Here is a 20,513-nt window from a genome sequence, read left to right as displayed (position 1 = left end):
TCAAGGTCTCTATATCCTCTAGGAATCTATTCCTGATTTACTCTATTGGTCCTCCCACTTGTCCACATTTTTCAAGAATTCACTCTACAGGATACAGTACCTTTTACTCTATTACTGTATACGTTTATTAAACATTATCTTCCTGACTAAGCAGTCAAAGGGTAGGAATTGTTTCTATAGTATAATTGTCAGCTACACATGAAATACCTCATCAAAGTATAGTAGAAGCTTTCTTAACTGATTTCTATTTAAGCAACTTACTGGACTAAGTGATGCTGTCCATCCCCATAGTAAAATACACTGAACCATGCCCACCACAAGCTGAATTCTTGGAGATGGTAGACTACACTTTTTAGGAAACTCACACTGTTGCACTCTTCTCCCAGGTTTGTGTGCATAACTAACAAGGGTCAATCATGTTCTCCAACCTATTTATACGAGATGTACAAAGTACTGCCATTACATAATTTAATAAAATATTACATAAACCAATGAAACACAAACACATAATGCAAAAGGTGTTAGTACAAAAATTAGGTGGAATGCTTTGGACTCAATAAAAACAACTGTCAAATTAGAGGCAGATAAGATGGCTGGAGAAAAAAAATCATGAAAAAGTGTATCATTATACACTTAATGCCTTAAGAATTAAGATCTTAAATGTCTAAGATCTTACGCTACTGTCAAAAAATCTGAAACTGAAATTTGTAAACTATACATTATAGGAGTGGTTTGTGGAAGGAAGATACAGAATTCCAATCAAAGAACCCATACTCAGAGCAAAGGCTGACATCAAAATATTACCAAGTTAATATAGATTAATATTTTCTAAGTTTTTAAAGAAACTGTTCACAGTGTCATTTACGTTTCCTTACTATGACTCCTATTTTTCTATTTTTCATCTACCAGCTAGATAAGAGGGCTTCTATTGTATACACATAAGGGCAGACTGATTTTTCCCCCAAAGAAAAATTTTAAGCACATCTGAGAGCATTAGAGCAGAGAGTACTACAGCATTCAGGGCAGGGAGGTAATATAGCATTAAACTGGGTATGAATCCCTGCCTCAAACTTACTTCCCCTGCAGCCTTAAGCAAGTTAACCAAATCTCACTTTCCTCCTCTAAAAGTGAGGTATTAAAATTAAACCTACCTCACAGGGTTTTGAGGTTAAATGACAATTCATGTAAAGTATTTAGCATGGTGCCTGGCATATGGTTAAGTGCTAAGTAGGATGTGCACTGCCAGCAAGACATGCCTATTCTCAGCCCTTACAGAAAAAAGTATCGATTTTACGATTAATTTAAGCCCTATCTTGAAGATAATTCATTAGAACACTGGAAGCCATGCAGCGTTAGGCAGAGTACTGAATTACTTCTAAGTGGTCATTAACCAAAGGTGGTATCAGAATGCCTTAGAGTTTTTGTCAAATTCAGAAGTCCAGGCTCTATCCCAGTTGAATCAGGCTCTCCAGGATCCAGGTACGCATCGATATATAGATGTATAAAAGAGATATATAACACAGAGAGATATAATTTATATATTTTTAATATATTTTTATATATATTTATATATGAAAAGTTCCACAAGTGGCTCTGATGTGAATCGCTGATGAAGAACTGTTAAGAAGATAAAATTATTGATGCTTTAATAAAAGACTACCCAGTTAGGGCTTCCCTGGTGGCGCAGTGGTTGAGAGTTCGCCTGCCGATGCAGGGGACACGGGTTCGTGCCCCGGTCCGGGAAGATCTCACGTGCCGCGGAGCGGCTAGGCCCGTGAGCCATGGCCACTGATCCTGAGCGTCCGGAGCCTGTGCACCGCAACGGGAGAGGCCCACGTACCGCAAAAAAAAAAAAAAAGACTACCCAGTTAGTACTTACTCGAATATTAAAATATCATTAAAAGACATAGACAGATTAACTTATGAGTTAGTCAAATCACCAAAATAAATTTAATGAAATTAATAGTTAAGAAAACTACTACATAAGCATAAATATTGAGAGCTCAATATTTCCAGGTTTTTCCTATTCAAACCTATAGATCTGCAGATGTATATCAAAACCATCATATCACCTCCCCAAAAGTGTCACTCCTACTGAAATGTTTTTCCTATATTAAAGAGAACTATAAGACACACCTCATCAGCATTAAATTTCTAACTTTGCCTTCACATGTTTAGCTTGGAGACATGTCTTTAATATATGCTTCCAAAGCAGGGTTTCTCAACCTTAGCTCTACTAACATTTTGAGCTGGATGATTCTTGGACATGGGTGGGGCACCCAGGCTGTCCTGCGCATAGTTAAGATATTTAGCAGCATCACTGGCCATTACCCACTAGATGCCAGTAGAATCCCACCTTACTCCAGTTTTGACAACCAAAATGCTTCTGGACATCGCCAAATGTCCCTTGGGGAAAGGGGGGACAAAATCACTCCCAGCTGAGAAACCACTGCTCCACCGAATGTTTATCCTTCCTGGCTCTCTTCAATTTTCTCTTTTCTGAGCTAGTGCATTATCTGAATTTCTTCATACAGGACAAAGTGAGCAGACCCAAAAAAAAGGACTAGCTGGTGTGTTTTATTGCGAAAAGAAGCAATATGTTAACTAGTACAAGTACTTCTCACTTAGCTGTCAGCAGCACATTGGTAGAACTGGGTTTGAATGCCCGTTCAAGCACTTACCAGCAGTGTGGTCTTGAGCAAGTCGCTTAACCTCTCCAAATCTGTTTCCTCATCTGCAAAATGGGAATAACAACATCTACTTTGCAGAATTGCTACATCAGAGATAACAAATAAAATAGTTCTGTGCCTGACACATAGTAGAACTGCAATAAATGATAGCTATTATTATATTAATACCATAAAGGTTGATAGCATTGAAGGATATTGTACACCCTCTGCAATGCTTAACAGCACTCCAAAATTTATTGTGAAAAAAACCAATTTATTGTGCATTAGAATCACTGGTGATGTTTGTTAAAAATTGAAGATGTCCAAATCCTACCCTCCAAGAGGTCCAGGAACAACGCTAGAAAAACTGGCTGAGATTTTTTTATATTCTACTTGACTCTGGTGTATTTTCACACTGTTGTAAAACTCTGCAGCATTCTAAGACACAAGGAATAAGTAATACATGAAAACAACTGAACCACATAAAATATTTGTCATATAGAACAAACACTACTGTAAGATAATGATGTTTTAACAGTTTATTTTGAAGGTCATTTTAAAAACAAAGTTAAAGACAATCTGAGAAAAAACTGCACAGAATACACTCATTAAATAAGTATGTGATTAAATCAATAAGGGAGATATGTCTTCTTCTGCAACTCCAAAATAAGTTCTGCTGTCCTGATGATTCTTATACTTCCAAAATGGGGGGGGGGGGGAATCATGGCAATTAAAGTTGCCTCTTAATCATGTAAATCTACAGTGGAAACCAAATTTTTCTGTTCTTCCCAATAAGTCAGTTTCGATCTTCAAACTGTGCCTTGTTTTTTAAAAGATAGGATGCTAGAAATTCAATGGGATTTGGTGGTCTGTAAGGGAAAAGAAATCCAAAATTTAGAAATTTATATTCGAGACGTGTTAATTTAAATGTATTGTCCCATAATGAAAACATCTTTTTTTTTCTGTTTTTTTGGCCACACCGTGCAGCATGTGGCATCTTAGTTCCCCCACCAGGGATCAAACCTGTGTCCCCTGCAGTGGAAGCACGGAGTCTTAACCACTGGACCGCCAGGGAAGTCCCTTAAACATATTTTAAAATTAAAAGGTGAGAGAGAGGGGTTGTTGGAGGAAGGTGGTACAAAATTCCAGTTCTAAGTACTAGGGGTATAAAGTACGACATGACGACTATAGCTGACACTGCTGTATGATATACAGGAAAGTTGTCAAAAGAGTAGATCCTAAGAGTTCTCATCACAAGAAGAAAATTTTTTTCTTTTTTTCCTTTTTATTGTATATGTATATATTGTATATATGTATATATGAGATCATGGATGTTAACTAAACCTGTGTGGTAATCATTTCACAACATATGTAAATCAAACCATTATGCTGTATACCTTAAACTTATATAGTGACGTATGTAAATTTTTTCTCAAAACTGGAAAAAAAATTTTAATAAAATAAAGAGGTGTTATTTCATATTTATCACTTTTACATATGTTGCTTTTGCTGATAAAACAGGTCCAAAGATGAAAAGTTGGGGGAAACATCTACCTTAAACCCTACTATAAAAAGGCATATTTTTTTTAAAAAAAAAAGGCATATTTAGAATTGATTTACAATTATCTCAAAACATTCTCCTAGCACTTTAAACAACCTTTTGAACTAACTAGACAGAGACAATACTTGTTACATAATATTTACAGTTAATTTGATGAATTATTTTGCTAGAATGCTTACTTAAAAACTGTATTTACTAATAGAATGTTACCGTAAAACTTCTTCAAATTCTTTTCTTCTAGCATTTAAAGTAATATTTAGAATTTCTGATATATTGGCCTTCTTTAGAGAAAGAACAAAAATGCATAAAAGATGCCCATATTTTAATTGTCAGTAGTAGAGCCAAGACATATCTTGCAGTCAAAAATAAATCCTATTTTATAAATATAACAATCCAAAACAAATACTTATTGTTTATTCATTTAATTTTTTAACTTAACACTAAGTAATAAAAATAAATTAATTAAAAAATAAAACTAAGTAATACACCTATTCTAAATAACTCAGATATGTTCCATCAAGTTCCTTATCAAGTTATGTCAGTTTACTACAGTGTTCATTATTAGTCTTTGAGAAAAACATAATTTACACCCAATAAATGTTGACTAATGTAACTTACAACAAAATTTTCTTATTGGATTCACTTATACAAAAAGAACTTTTGTACAGAAAACATGTACAGCAAAGAGAAAAACTGTAATTGTGCTAACAAAGAAATGTAAATTTAAAAAACTTGGCAAAAAAAGTTTATAACACACATGCACTTGAGGCTATGATGACACCTGAAGAATTTTAAGGATAAACTTTTGGACAGAAATATGATATTATGTGTCAAACACTATAAAAATAGTCATGTCATTTGAAATAGCAAACCAATTCTTGGGTATTTATCATAAAGTAATTAAACAAAAGTAAAAGGGTATAAAAACAGATAAACTACCTGGTGATCAATAATAACAAAGGAAATTGGTCCTAAATGGTCAACAACAAGAAAAAGGCTAAGTTAACTGTGATACTATAATTTCATTTATAATCATGAAGGCTCTGTAAAGATATGGAAGAAGTTTTATCTTATAATTTTAAGTAAAAAGGAGATATAAAATTACATGTATACCATGATTACAAATATGCATATGATCTAAGACTAGTAGAAAAATAAGTGTCTTAATTGAGATTATGGCTGACTTGTTTTTAAAAAACTTCAGTATCTATAAATTCCTTATATAGTAAAAAAATAACTATACATAACTCATGATATTTCAACTAGGGAAGTTTTTATTTTGCTTTTTCTGGTAACTCCATTTGCAGACACTATTATCTTACCTTTCCTTTGCAAGCACAGCAAGTCCTTGTAATAAGATAGGCACAACTGTCTGATCCAGATAGGCACGAGTTGGCAAAGACTGGAGATCCACTTTCTGTTTTGATGACTTTTCTGCATTAATTTTCTCATTTTCTACTATCCTCTAGTGAATTCAAAAAAATGCATGAATATTTAAAAATAACTAGATTATTTTGAGTGCTAAACCAAAATTAATGGAAATATAAAACTAATAGAAAATGTAAATCAATGACTAGAAAGCTGATTGAACTGCAAATCTTTCTGCCAAAATAAAATCAGACCCATTTCTAAATTTCATTCAAGCATTTTCTGAAGGCACCATAATATCTCATTCTTTTAATGTCGTATCTCCAGATCCTACACTTACTTTCTCTCTTTCTTTCTGCCTTTTTAGGAATAAATACAAGTCCCTTTTCTTTTCTTCATGAGAATACACCTTCTTACAATGTGCTTCAAAAAATCTGGACATGACACTAAGTAACACTGAATCACAGTGAGAAAACTAGTCCTGTTTCAATTCTTTTATCACAGATAATATCAAGGACAATGTCTCAGTTTGGCACTAACATGTCTTTAACACTTCTGTAACACTTGCTAAACTCCCTTCTTAACAGAGAGCAGGCTTCAGCTTAGAGACTTCAACTGGCAACAGAATCTAGCTAAAATTTATTACCACTGTTTTGTACTCATTGTTTTCATTTTTACGGTTACCCTCTACAGCAATGAGAATGCTTTTCCATTTGTTTCTTTTCTAAACAAATGCATCTATGATTTTTTAAAAATGAGTAAATTTAAGAAAAAATATAAAGTAAAATTAGCCAAAAAATAGAAGAAATGACTAATATGGGAAAGATCATTAATGTGATATTTAAATGATGTTTCGGAAATGATGACTTACACTTCCTCCGTCTAAGAACCCCCCAAAATCTGGGCCTTTCATATAAATTCACCTGACATCCAGAGCATCAAAAACTACTTTACTGGAAAACTTTGCCTTCTTCTGAAAATCTGTCATTTCAGAAATTTAGAAATAAGTGGCTATCTCAAAGACAAAACACTATTAAGAGCACTTTCATTTAAATGAAATTTGTTCCAATCATACTAGAACTGGATAGTCAACGATTACAAACAAAAAAATTCTACACTTAATTTTTTTAAAGAAAATTTTATTTTGTAAAAACTGAGAAAAAACTTTAAGCATATAACTACAACATACATACCTTGCTTTCCAAAAACACTTGCCAGAACTATGTCAGGTAACTTGTCTAGTTTTGCTTGTGATTTTTCAATCTAATTTTTGGACTTAATAAAAATAATTACCTATACTTATTTAATGTATGAAACAGTTATTTCATTTGCCCATGAATTAAGAAACTTATAGTTCACCAGTAAATTTCAACAAATACCCATATATGATAAAAACTAGTCAATTACATGACATCCCAATACCTTCATTAAGAAACAGCAATGGGCCTTCCCTGGTGGCGCAGTGGTTGAGAATCTGCCTGCCAATGCAGGGGACACAGGTTCGAGCCCTGGTCTGGGAAGATCCCACATGCCACGGAGCAACTAGGCCCATGAGCCACAACTACGGAGCCTGCACGTCTGGAGCTTGTGCTCCACAACAAGAGAGGCCACGATAGTGAGAGGCCCGCACACCGCGATGAAGAGTGGCCCCCGCTCGCCACAACTAGAGAAAGCCCTCTCACAGAAATGAAGACCCAACACAGCCAAATAAATTAATTTTTAAAAAAAAGAAAGAAAAAGAAACAGCAATGCCTAAGCAACTCTGATAGATCCTATAATAAGCTCCTTGACCAAATCCTCTCATTTATTTCATTTAAACATTTACTGATTATCCACTATGTGCCAATTGCTATGCTTACTTTCAGTAAAGTCAAAATCCTAAATTAATCTAAAAAATATACAGTTGATGCCTGAACAACATGACCCTCTGCCCAGCCAAAAATCCACTTATAACTTACAGTTGGCCCTTTATACAGGCTGTTCCTCCATATCTGTGGTTCTGTATCTACAGTTCCATATCCGTGGATTCAAGCAACTGGAAATCGTGTAGTACTACAGTACTTACTACTGAAAAAAAATCCACTTTTAAGTGGACCCATGCAGTTCAAACCTGGGTTGTTCTAGGGTCAAATGTATATCCAACCACAAACACACACACACACAGATTAAGCTTTTAAGAGTGTAGAACAATGATCACAAAAATGGGAAAAAATTAGGTGAATCCTATGATTGCCCCAGCTTACTGCATCCTGCCTAGAGAACTTATACAACAAAACCCAGGGAGAAGGACCCCAAGCAGAGCCCTGAAGTCTCCCTAAGTTGAGAAGACAGAGTTGAAAATTCAGGGAGACCAAGAGAACTAGAACTTGCAGAGAAGAGTACTGAAAAGGAAACTTTCACAGAGAGGAGAGAGTTGCATAGAAAGAGACTAAGAGATTGCCTTCCAGTTTTCAAGTGAGTATTTATCAGAGCATGAGTGTGAGGGAACTCTTCTTCCAAGTGGTTTTTTCTTCTGGCCTTGAGTAGTCCCCTCTTTTCATGTATGGTATAAGAACCTTATAACAGTATCCTTCCATTTCCTCTCTCCTTGCCTTTATACTATTGTTATCTTATATTTCTACATATGTTACAAACCCTGCAATTGATTTTTATTTTTCTTTAAAAAGTCAATTATCTTTTTTATTTTATTAAAAATTTTTTATTGTTTACTTAACATTATAGTTACTTTATTGCTCTAGAAAATTTAGTTTTTAAAACTATCAGATTACATACATAGTGATAATGAGACTACCCCCCCCAACAATCAACTGTATATTATGAGGCTTCTCTAACTTGGTAGATAACTATTACAAAATTACAAAAATAGCTGGTTACAGTTGAGCTATCAAGTAGGTATCACATTTCTGTAGATTGAAAAGTTGAATAAAAAGAAAACTGATGTTACTGATAAGTCGCTGAGTGTATCTGAGAAATCCAAGCTACATGCACACAGAAAAAAAACTGGTTACAAAAACCATTACGTTACTCTGTATTAACATTTTGCAATGTTTTACAAAATGTTTTACAAAATGTGTGAGGGAACTACTCAAGGCCAGAAGAAAAAACCACTTGGAGGAAGCAGGAGGCACAAACCCTGGAGCTCACACAGGCCAGGAGTAGTTCATGTTCCTGTGACCCAGGATGGGAAAACCTCATAACACATGAAGCACTGGGTAGAATTCACAAGAGGAAGAAATTAAGTCTAAACTAAAGGTTGGTCTGGTCCCACCTAAAAAAGCTTAAAGGCAAACCTCAAAAGATCAAATTGTTTCCAAGTAACCTAACCAAGTCCTAGAACAAAGCCCAAGAGTATATGAAATAATACAGAAATAACCAGTACCCAACAAGGTAACATTCATGATGCCCAGCCTCCAATAAAAATTACCAGAGAGGCAAAGAAGTAGAAAAAATTACCCATAATGAAGAGAAAAACCAATTCACAGAAACAGACACAGAAATGATACAGATAGCATAGGCAATGCCATTAAACCAGTTATTATAATATATTCCATATGTTCAAGAAGACTAAGGAAAGAATTAGTAAATTAAGCTAACAAATACTTGAAAATATTTGAAGAAATAATGGCTGAAATTTTTTCAAATTTAATGAAAACTCTAAACCCAAAGATCCAAGAAACTCAATGAATCCTAAGCACAAGAAACATTAAAAAAAAATTACGCCAAGACACATTATAATCAAATTATTTAAAACCAGTAAAAAATCTTAAAAGCACAAAGAGAAGACGTTAACTACAGAGGAGCAAAGATAGGAATGATAGCAGACTTTTCAGCAGAAACAATGTCAGCCAGAAGACAGTGGAGCAAATACTCAGCAAAAATACCTCAAAAGCAAAGGCAAAATAATTACCTTTTCAGACATTCAGAACCTTAAAGAATTCCTTCCCAGCCAACCTCCACTACAAGAAATGTTAAAGAAAGCCCTTCAGGAGGATGGGAAATGATACCAGCTGGATCTACACAAAAGAATGGAGAACCCAGAAATGACAATTACACGGCTAAACGTGAAACGCTCCTTTCTCGTACTGTTCAAATCTCTTTTAAAAAGATAATTGGACGGAAGTCAAGGGAGCACTTCCGGGTTCAGCAATAACCTGGAGCCGGCGGCGTTAGGTCGGCCGTCTTGGGCCTTGCTCCGCAGCTCCGCCTTCACTCTGGCCTTTCTAGAAACCCAGCTGTGCTCTCGGGTGTGCCGGACAGCCTCCCAGACGCGTGTGTAATAAGCCCCCCATGGTGGACACGGCCCCGAACGGCCCCCAAGAGGCGGGCGCAATGCAATTCATCACGGCCAATAAACTGGCCACGGCAATGTTGCTTTCTCGCTTGTTCATAGTTTACTGCTCTTTGTTCTGCCTCTTCTTGGGTTGCATGAAGTAGCAAGCTTTTACCAACGTGCTTTGCTGGCAAATGCTCTGGCTAGTGCTCTGAGGCTGCACCAAAGCTTACTACACTTCCAGTTAAGCAGAGCATTCCTGGCCCAGGCTTTGTTAGAGGACAGGTGTCACTACCTGTTCTGTTCACTCATCTTTCTCAATTCCTACCCCGTTACAATGAGTATTTCCCAGTCTTGTTATTTTCTTCGCTTCATACTGCCACATACACGAAAAAGGTGCCTTGATGCAAAGGGTGCAAATAGTTTACCTCTGCTGAGACCTCTCGTATAAATTCAGCGCTAATCAACAGAATATTCTGAAATTCATTGCTTGTCATGAAATATTCTTGATGCCTGCTACAGTTTTAATGCTTTTTAGGGGTCAAGGAAGTTTGCTCCAGCCTTTTATATACCATAGATTGCTTACTGTTCGATACTCCTCTAGAAGAAATCCATATTATTGGACCTTGTTTAATGAACAGAGGATTGTTGTTAAACATCTAATAATGAAACCTGCTTGCCCACTGTTTGTGAGAAGACTTCGTCTCCAGAGCATTGTCTTTATAAGCAGACTGGCACCAACAGTTGCATAGTTTAACATCCAGCTAAGTTATGTGTAATATAAATAAGCACTGTTAGCTGCTGGTACTTCTGCTAGGAATGGTTAATTCCAGGTGTAAAACTGACCTCACTGCAATTTACATAATTTACATAAATGCATCTCAAAAGAAAAATAATCATTTTCCTGGCATGTTAAATCAAGCCTTTTAAACACTTTCTGAGAAACTTTATTGTAATGTGTTGTTAATAGTTAAGGAAATTTAAATCTTGTGATAAATGTACCAAAAATTCTTTAGACGCTGCTGTGCCTTTATCATGAAGTACGTTTATTTCTCTTGTAAAAATAGCTCTAAAATTCGTTTTCATCTAATTAGTAACTTGAATTTATATCTGGCATGAGTTCATTATGGTAATATTAACATGTAAATTCAGTATATTTTGAGACAGTATTCTTTTGCCATTCAGTAATTTTGGTTGATGATTTTAACAAAAACACTTCCCACTATTTAATTTCAAATTGTTTTTAAATTGATTTTGTGCTGCTTTGTTAGGACAGATTTATTTTGGATGTACCATTATAATAGGAATTCTATATGTATCTTATGCTATGATCTTCCAAAATTTTATTTTCATAATTACTTCTGTGGCTTTGAATATTTTAAAAGGCCCAACTGTAAGACTGTTAGCCAATTGGGTTAAATACTTGTGGTCACCTAAGCGTTTTACATCAAAGAGCAGTAGTCAGACAGTTTTCCTTTCAGAGACCCATTGAGTAACATTTCTCAAATAGGAAATCCTTCTTCTAGAAATGTGCACACATAGGTTTTAGTATTATTGTAGTTTACACAATTACTTAGATCAGATTCTTGACTGCCAGTTTTCTCGGTTTCTTAGGCTTGAATTTTCATAGACAATTGCAGCAGTTCAGATGCTTTCTGAAAGGAATGTAACTGAAGACTGAGCATGTGACTAAACTTGGTATCTGTTCTGAAATACTGAAGACTATACATACTTACCCATCAAATCTGATTTAAAAGATTAAACAGAAAGGTTTATATAGATAACGTTATTGAATAGAAATGGGGCCAGAGGAGGAGTTGTGGAGGAAATAGTGTGCATTTCAATGCTGTAATGCATAGATAAATTTGGGAGAACTGGATGTGTTACGATGTGATTTTAGTTGTATAATATGTTAAATACGTTTGTTGAGCTTCCATCAACTCCTTTATAAAATTCATTCTGATCTTTATTATTGTTGCATGATTGGAAATGTTTAAAACATTGCAAAATGTTAATACAGAGTAACGTAATGGTTTTTGTAACCAGTTTTTTTCTGTGTGCATGTAGCTTGGATTTCTCAGATACACTCAGCGACTTATCAGTAACATCAGTTTTCTTTTTATTCAACTTTTCAATCTACAGAAATGTGATACCTACTTGATAGCTCAACTGTAACCAGCTATTTTTGTAATTTTGTAATAGTTATCTACCAAGTTAGAGAAGCCTCATAATATACAGTTGATTGTTGGGGGGGTAGTCTCATTATCACTATGTATGTAATCTGATAGTTTTAAAAACTAAATTTTCTAGAGCAATAAAGTAACTATAATGTTAAGTAAACAATAAAAAAATTTAATAAAATAAAAAGGATAATTGACTTTTTAAATAAAAATAATCAATTGCAGGGTTTATAACATATGTATAAATATAATATATGATAACAATAGTATAAAGGCAAGGAGAGAGAAAATGGAAGGATACTGTTATAAGGTCCTTATACCATACATGAAAAGATATGATACCACTTGAAGGTAAATTGTGGGAAGTTAAACTTCCGTCCGATAAGTCCTAAAGCAACAACCTAAAAAAACTGTAAGTCAATAATGGACATAAAATGGAATTCTAAGACAAAAAGCAGCAGCAGCAGCTGTAGAGTAGTGGTTTCCAGACTCTGAGATATCACAAACAAGTAAATTAAAAATAAAATAATACAGTGAATGAAGGGACTAACATAGGGTTGTTAACTCTATTTTACCAAGTAAAAACTTACAAACAAGCATAATTATTATTTTACTATCACCATAACTCATAAAAGAACAGGCATTTTAAAATTATGGAAGAAAACCAATCACCAAATAATGTATCATCAGTACTCACTCCACTCTCCTTATTTTTTTTCTCACTTTACCATGGAAATTGGTCTGAGGGTTTGAAAAACAAAGCATTTGGTATCACTGCTCTACTGTATTATGGCTCTGCCTCCATACACAAGCACCATCAAGAAGACTGCTGATGCCTAAAAAGAAATCTCTTAAATGATAAGTGGCATAAAGTATCTTCACCTGATTCAGCACAGCAGTTCAATTAAAAACTGCATTATGAAAAGACTCAGATTTTCTTAACCCTGATAATCCAACCAACAAACATTCCTAGCAATTTTATAGGCAGAGAGTAGTCACTCCACATGCCAGGGAACTCTAGTAGTTGGTCAAGATCAGCAATACAATTTAATTCCACCTCAAAAATGTCAGCCTGCTTAGGTTTAACACACAGCTCTCCACTTACTTCCTAGTGATCTTAGACAAGTTACTCAAATTCCCTGAGCCTTGCAAGACTGAAAATACATGGAAGTTACTTAGGAGTGTGCCTGGCACATAGTAAAAGGACTAATATTAGCAGCTATTACTATTATTACTCTGCTTGGAAATGCTCCTGCCCTCATTTATCCAAACTTAATTATTGATGATGTCTCCCCACCCACCTCGTAAAACACCCACATCTCTTCCAGGAACTCTCTGTTTTCCTAACCAATCCCACCTAGCTCTGGTTAATTCAACTGTTCCAGCATTTATTCATTCATTTACAAAGTAACTTCTTTTAGACAGCAACTTCGTAGTACCTGTATGAAAAAGCTCTATAAAAGTATACCTTCTTTTGCACATTTTTTCACATGTACTCTCTGAATTCAGACTCAACCATGTAAGGCAAAAACAGTGTCTACTACCTGTTATAGCTTCCAATGGCACCTACTACTGAACTCTGCAAAGATATCAACATTTACTAAATGTTGACTTCACCAGCACACTATTCTGCTACAAATACAATGGGCTTCTTAATTGTCATGTGCAGTTTTTCCAATGCAGTATCCCAACAGAGCATTAGTAGCCACCAAGCAAAAGTATTCTGAGTCTCCATCAGTAATGTATGTTTGTTTCTCTATATAATTTTCAAAATTCAACCTCTCGGCTCAGCTGATGTGTACGTCTGCATACCACGAAGTATTAGTACCGCTAATAAAACAAGTTTCCCATAATTTGATACTATTTCGTTCGTGACGATAAAGTTTTCCCTTGTGCAAAGCAACCTAGTAAAAATGAAACCCAAGTTTTCTCCAGTTCATAAGAGACGCAAAGATACGGCATAGGAACTGGGCAAGTTACCTCGACGTTGTCTGTGAGACCGTACTCAGAGTGGGGATTTTCTGCAACCTAGAAAACAAAACACCGGTCACAGAAACATCAGCCACTCTTCCTTGCTTCACACCACCACCCTGAATCCAGGGCTTTCTGGTACCTGCGTCTGTCCCTCCAGCATCTGCTCTGGTTCCATGGTGGACCCTGCAAGTCACAGTCCCCGGATACCAGTCTTGGAAAACAAGAAAAACCGTGAGTTACCCGGGAGATTTCAAGACGAAGACACCAGGATGGAGTCCAGCCCAGCCGCGACCCCGCCCCTCACCCCCACCTGGGCGCGGAGCACCCCGAGCAGTAGAGGAACAGGGTGGGACAGTCCACGACCGGGCGCCCGCATCAGGTCCGGAAGCTCCGCCGTACTCCCAAGAACCTAGAAGAGGTAGAGAAAAGGGGAAAGGGAGCTGATTACCCGCGCCCAAGCCGTTCGTTCCTAAGAGCCCTGCACCGCGCCACCAACTCCCAGCACAAACCACTTCCGCCGTAAGTGACGGATGTCGCACGACTGCCGCGCCTGCGCAGAACTGCCAGCGGGGGCCGGGCTGGGAGGGATCCAGACCGGCCCTGATTCTACTACGACACTCTTTGCGGTAAGAAGTGACCTGGGGAAGTTGTGGCCTCGGGGTCTGCCAAAGACTCGTTCCTCGACCTGCCTACCCAGAGCAGGCGCCACTCCAGCTGCAGACCCAGTGACTAGGCCAGCCGGCAGAGGTTCGGCCTGGCCAGCCCTCCGTGCTACCTGAAATCTGCCGAAGCTCTTCGCGGAACCGAAACCACTTGCTGGATAGTTCTTACTAGAAAATCACAGACCCAAACTCAACTGTCTACGAAAGAATGTCAGTGTTTTACTCTAAAGCCAAAGTGGGGAAGAAGAAATGTTTTAGGGTTTCGTAGTAAGCTTTTATTCAAGCCCTTAAATATGTGAACATGCCACGTTAGTGCTACCTTACATTTGTATCAAGATTAGCAATATGCAACCGGCTTTCCAAACCGTGATGCTATTGATACTATTGCATTTGTAAAAATACAAAAGACAATTTGCCTCCTACACACATTCGTAAATACCAAACAGGATCTAGTAAATCGGATTGTTGTTGTAATTCCAATAAATTCCTTTTATTTTAATGTAAATATAAATGATACACTCATTAAAGTGCCTGCCGTTGATTCAGTAATCCCATTTATAGTTGCACTTTGTAATATTAAAATATTTTAACTTCATATAAAATATTTGGAGACTTAATTATGGCATATCAATATACTAGAATAAAGCCATAACTCTACAAATGCAGAAATGTTTGTGATCATAACACTAACGTGTTTGTTTTTTAAGGCCGCGCTGTGCAGCATGCGGAATCTTAGTTCCCCAACCAGGGATCAAACCCGTGCCCCCTGTGTTGGGAGTGTGGAGTCTTAATCACTGGACCGCCAGGGAAGAGGTAGAATACAACGTCATTTTACTACTCCGTTAAAACTGCATGGCTAAAAATCTAAAGTAAATAAAATTTGTTTAGGAGCCAGGCTTGTGGATACATTTTTAAAGTTTTATTTTATAATGTATATTTGATTGGGACTTCCCTGTGGGCGTGGCACAGTGGTTAAGAATCCGCCTGCCAATGCAGGGGACACAGGTTCCATCCCTAGTCCGGAAAGATCCCACGTGCCACAGAACAACTAAGTCCGAAAGCCACAACTACTGAGCCTGCATGCTGCAACTACTGGAGCCTGCGCACCTAGAGCCCATGTTCCAAAACAAGAGAAGCCACCGCAATAAGAAGCCCGCGCACCACAACAAAGAGTAGCCCCCACTCACCACAAATAGAGAAAGCCCGCACGCAGCAATGAAGACCCAACACAGGCAAAACTTTAAAAAAAAAAAAATCAGCTTATATAATGTATGCTTGATTAGCATTGTGATTGGTGACAGCTTTTTCATGTAGAATTGTTGCAAAGATGTGGATGCGTATGTACAGGATATAGAATTTTTCATGCAGAATTGATGCAAAGTTGTGGATGCTTATGTACAGGATATAGAAACTGACTAGTACATATATTGATTCAAATTAAGATTAAATGCTTTTTAGGAATGGAAAATAACAGAAAGTAAAACTAGAGAATGATTGGGAAAACTAGAGGAGAGTTATGTGGATCGTTATTATATATCCATACATTTCCCAATACATAGTAGGCACGCCATAAAAACTTCCAAATTAAAAAAAATAAAAAAACAAAACAAAAAAGTCTTCCAGAAAGTAACTGAGAGCTGCTAATTTACATTTTCTAAGTACTGACAGTATTAGTAAAGTAGGAAGCTAGACTGTGAGCTCCTTCAGGACAGAGAACTTGTTTTATATATCTTTATGCTTCACATGGTGCCTGGTACATCATAGGTACACAACATATATTGAATTGATTCACAGTTAAAACTGGATTTTAATTAAGACACTGACACTACTGAAGAAAAAGGACAGAATGTAAAAATGATTACTAAAGGAAACATCACAGAATAATTAACTATAGGCCAGGTTTCTCTCAATCAAAAAAAAAAGTTATCAGTGTGGTTTACAAAAAAGCTTCGCTAAAGTTTTTACATTTATAACATTAATTGAAAGATTCAGGGAAAAAGCCATAGCAGCAGAGAGCTGAGCAAAAATAAATAAATAAATAAAAGTAAATAACAGCTAGAAATGATAGAAACAAAGTAGCAAGAAAGTTATAGGAAGTATAAAATTAATTCAAAATACTGCAGAATGTTGTTTTGATATGAAATCAAAAATTCTAAAGAGTACGGCATAGAAAACAAACTTATGGTTACCAAAAGAAAAATGGGGGAGATAAGTTAGGAGTTTGAGATTAACATATACACACTACTATATATAAAATAGATAACCAAAAAGGACCTATTGTATAGCACAGGGAACTATACTCAATATTTTGTAATAACCTGTAACAGAAAAGAATCTGAAAAAAAATATATATATATATACATAGGTATATACATATATCTGAATCACTTTGCTGTACACCTGAAACTAATGCAACGTTGTAAATCAACTATACTTCAATAAAAAAATTAAAATAAAAAGATGGCCCTGAAAACCATCGTTATGACAGAAATTTGCAATATTGTGTACTATTTTTTTGTTGTTAGTTTCTGCTTTATATCTTGTGTACTGTCTAGAGTGGGATAAATTAAAAGAATGAGAATAACATTTAGCTCTTATCTAGACTTGTAGTACAAAACTTTGTTCAGTACTCCCCTCATCTACTTCCACTATGTCTATTTATTATGGTACTTACCTCATCCTGCCTTATATTTTGTTTACAGTTAAATACAATTAGATATTTTAGTTCTTCAAAGGCAAAGATCTTATTATATTCATCTTTTCATTTTTTCTTTCTTATATTTGATAAATATTTTTTTCAAAAGTGAATTTATAAGGAAAGCAAGCAGTTGCACCAAAGTACTAGTCTCTAGCCTTCCCTTCTTGGGGTTTTGGGGAGATAGTAGTTATAGATTCTAGAACTAGAATTCTAGAATTTAGAATAATTTTGCTACTGTTCTTGACCCCCTTTTTACAGACATGATGCAAATTCTGTTAATAAAATATTAACCTATTTAGACAGGCAATACCTATTTAGGAATAATACAATATGTGTAGTAGAGAAAGAATTGATTTGGGATTAGTTAAGTATTAAAACCTGGTTCCTTCATTTGTTTGCCATGTGGAATTAAGCAAATAGTTTAACACTTCTGAGCTTCATGTTTTTTTCACATATATAATTAGCATAAAAATTCTTCACAGAGAGAATCAAATGAGATTAGATAGATGAAACTGCTTTGTAAACAAAAGTTATATAAATCTAAGTGAAACCTAAGTACTTCATTATTGTGATATTGTTCTACCTGTTATTGTTGTTGTTTCTAATCTGTTTTTTTTTCTTTTAAATAATTAGTGGGAGAGAAAGTGCTCAGAGAAGTAAAGAACATGATCCAGCACACACACACACACACACACACAAATGTGTTTGCAGAGAAATACACAGAAGTTATTGAGTGTAAATGGAACCTCTGCATGCGGTTTGTGTGGAGGGACACCAACCACCTTTCAAGAAGACCTAAAGGGCTTCCCTGGTGGCGCAGTGGTTGAGAGTCCGCCTGCCGATGCAGGGGATATGGGTTCATGCCCCTGTCTGGGAGGATCCCGCATGCCGTGGAGCGGCTGGGCCCATGAGCCATGGCCGCTGGGCCTGCGCGTCCGGAGCCTGTGCTGCACAACGGGAAAAAAAAGACATAAAAGTATATATTCCAGATTTGGTAAATCACTTTCCAAGGAAGTATTTTTTGTTGTCTAATATAGGAAGACAACTACTCCATCTGTAGTTCCCTTGTCTTCACTACCAAACTCCATGTCCAGGCACACTTACCACCATCCCCAAGGAACATATCAAATGGGCTTTTCAAAGACATGAATATAGGGACTTCCCTGATGGTCCAGTGGTTAAGACTCTGCGCTTCCACTGCAGGGGACGCGGGTTTGATCCCTGGTCCTGGAATTAAGATCCCACATGCTGTGTGGCATGGCCAAAAAAAGACATGAATAAAGTGTATTATTGATTTTTATGATACAGACATATCTCAGCAATGAGAATAATAAAAATGAAGGAAAAGGCTAACCTTAATATCACTTCCCATCCCCAAATTGTCAATTACTTCAGCCGTTTCTCATAAGAGCCTATATTTATATTTCTTTTCCACAATTCAGGAGGGAAAGCATCACTTCTCATGGGTCTACCCATGAGAAAAAAGTCTGAAGTTTTCTTTCACCTATCCAACTTGAACCAGTTATTTCGATAAGGCAGATGCCATGTGCTGATTGCCACAGACCTAAATTACTGCCTTCCCTGAGCAATAATGAAGATATGACCTGGTGGTAGTTAATACCACCTGAATTGCATGACTGCTATGCAATGGGACAGGATGGGTTTCACAAGGGAAAACCTTAGAATGGCTAGGAAGAGGGAAGAAAGGTAATGGATTCTGAGTAGTGAGTCAACAAATGTTCACTATCACGTATTATGTAAAGAGCTCATACTCAGTATGAGCTTACCACAAAAGAGATAAAATAAAATGGAATGTTCACTTTGACACACTAATTCTATTTCTGTGATTTTAATCCCATAAAAATACAAAAATGTACAAGGGTACAAAGATACTTACTGTACCACAGTTTTTAGTAGAAAGAGATTGGGAATAGATTAAATTATGATATCTCAGTACAATGGACTACTGTGTAGCCATTGAAAAGAATGAGGTAGATTTATAGGTACTGGCATGTAAAAACATTCACAACATAATTTCATCTGAAAATTCATGTTGTAGGAAAATCTGTGTACTGAGATTCTTTTTTCTTGCATGTATATACTAGTATATGCATAGGAAAAAGCCTGGAGAGATATACAACAAACTATAAATATGGTTACCTGTGGAGCGGGAAAATGGGGAAGGGAAGTCTTTGATTTTTGCAAACTTTTATATTGTTTGAACTTTTTTTTTTTTTACCGAAAGCATGAATTTATTTTAAAATTAAAAGGCCAGGGACTTCCCTGGTGGTCCAGTGGTTAAGACTCTGTGCTTCCACTGCTGGGGGCATGGGTTCGATCCCTGGTTAGGGAACTAAGATCCCGAGTGGCATGGCCCTCCCCAAAAAAGACCAAAAATATTTGGATAATTTTTTTTTTTTTTTGCAGTACGCGGGCCTCTCACTGTTGTGGCCTCTCCCATTGCGGAGCACAGGCTCCGGACGCGCAGGCTCAGTGGCCATGGCTCACGGGCCCAGCCGCTCCACGGCATGTGGGATCTTCCCGGACCGGGGCACGAACCCGGGTCCCCTGCATTGGCAGGCGGACTCTCAACCACTGCGCCACCAGAGAAGCCCTGGATAAATTTTTTAAATTGGAAAATATGTCACCTTATTATTTGTAACACAGGCAATAATGGGGAAGAATATTTATATGAGTAATGAGTCTAACTGGTTGTATGACAGCATTAAAAGAAAAATCTTCCAGTTTATTCTTCCCTTTACCCATGTATTTATGAGGCATATGCAGAAAAGAGGTAACATAGCAGGCCTGAGACTGCTGGCCTTAGGAAGTCCTGCTTGCAAGATTGGCTGGTATCTAGGAATTTGAGTGATAAACAGTTCCCTACACTGATATAAAACTTTCCCTAAATGGTGAGAGTGACTCACTGGGCCTAAAATGTTTGTGCAAAAAATATGGTTTATGTTAAGCACGTGCTTTCCTTCTAGGAGTCTGGACTTTTAGTATGTATTAGGCATAGGGTGCCTACATGATCAGCAGGACTGAATTTCTTATGAGTGTCCCTGGTAGACAACATTTCACACATGTTGTCAGATCTCAATGCTGGAAGAATTGTGTCCTGTGTGACTCCA

The 20,513-nt window shown here is 36.6% G+C and overlaps 1 protein-coding gene and 1 pseudogene across 2 annotated transcripts; one reads left to right on the top strand and one right to left on the bottom strand.

Moving 5' to 3' along the window:
* Positions 1-3,193: 3,193 nt before the first annotated feature.
* On the bottom strand, positions 3,194-14,552 carry DPY30 (dpy-30 histone methyltransferase complex regulatory subunit). Of its 2 annotated transcripts, none has more exons than XM_030858009.2 (5): positions 14,471-14,552; positions 14,162-14,233; positions 14,029-14,076; positions 5,553-5,695; positions 3,194-3,538 (listed from the first exon to the last, which is right to left on the bottom strand). In XM_030858009.2, exons 2-5 carry the CDS (start codon positions 14,195-14,197, stop codon positions 3,466-3,468), a joined length of 300 nt encoding a protein of 99 aa, XP_030713869.1. In that variant the 5' UTR covers positions 14,198-14,233; positions 14,471-14,552; the 3' UTR covers positions 3,194-3,465. The 2 variants fall into 2 exon arrangements, with proteins under 2 accessions (XP_030713869.1, XP_030713868.1); XM_030858008.2 differs by having other exon boundaries at positions 14,333-14,540.
* LOC115854147 (transmembrane protein 33 pseudogene) lies at positions 9,886-10,627 on the top strand (annotated as a pseudogene).
* Positions 14,553-20,513: the final 5,961 nt, after the last annotated feature.

The sequence above is a fragment of the Globicephala melas genome, chromosome 12, assembly GCF_963455315.2.
Source record: "Globicephala melas chromosome 12, mGloMel1.2, whole genome shotgun sequence".
NCBI classification, from domain to species: Eukaryota; Metazoa; Chordata; class Mammalia; order Artiodactyla; family Delphinidae; genus Globicephala; species Globicephala melas.
Note: the sequence above shows the minus strand (reverse complement) of the source record. Positions and strands in the feature narration are given on the sequence as shown.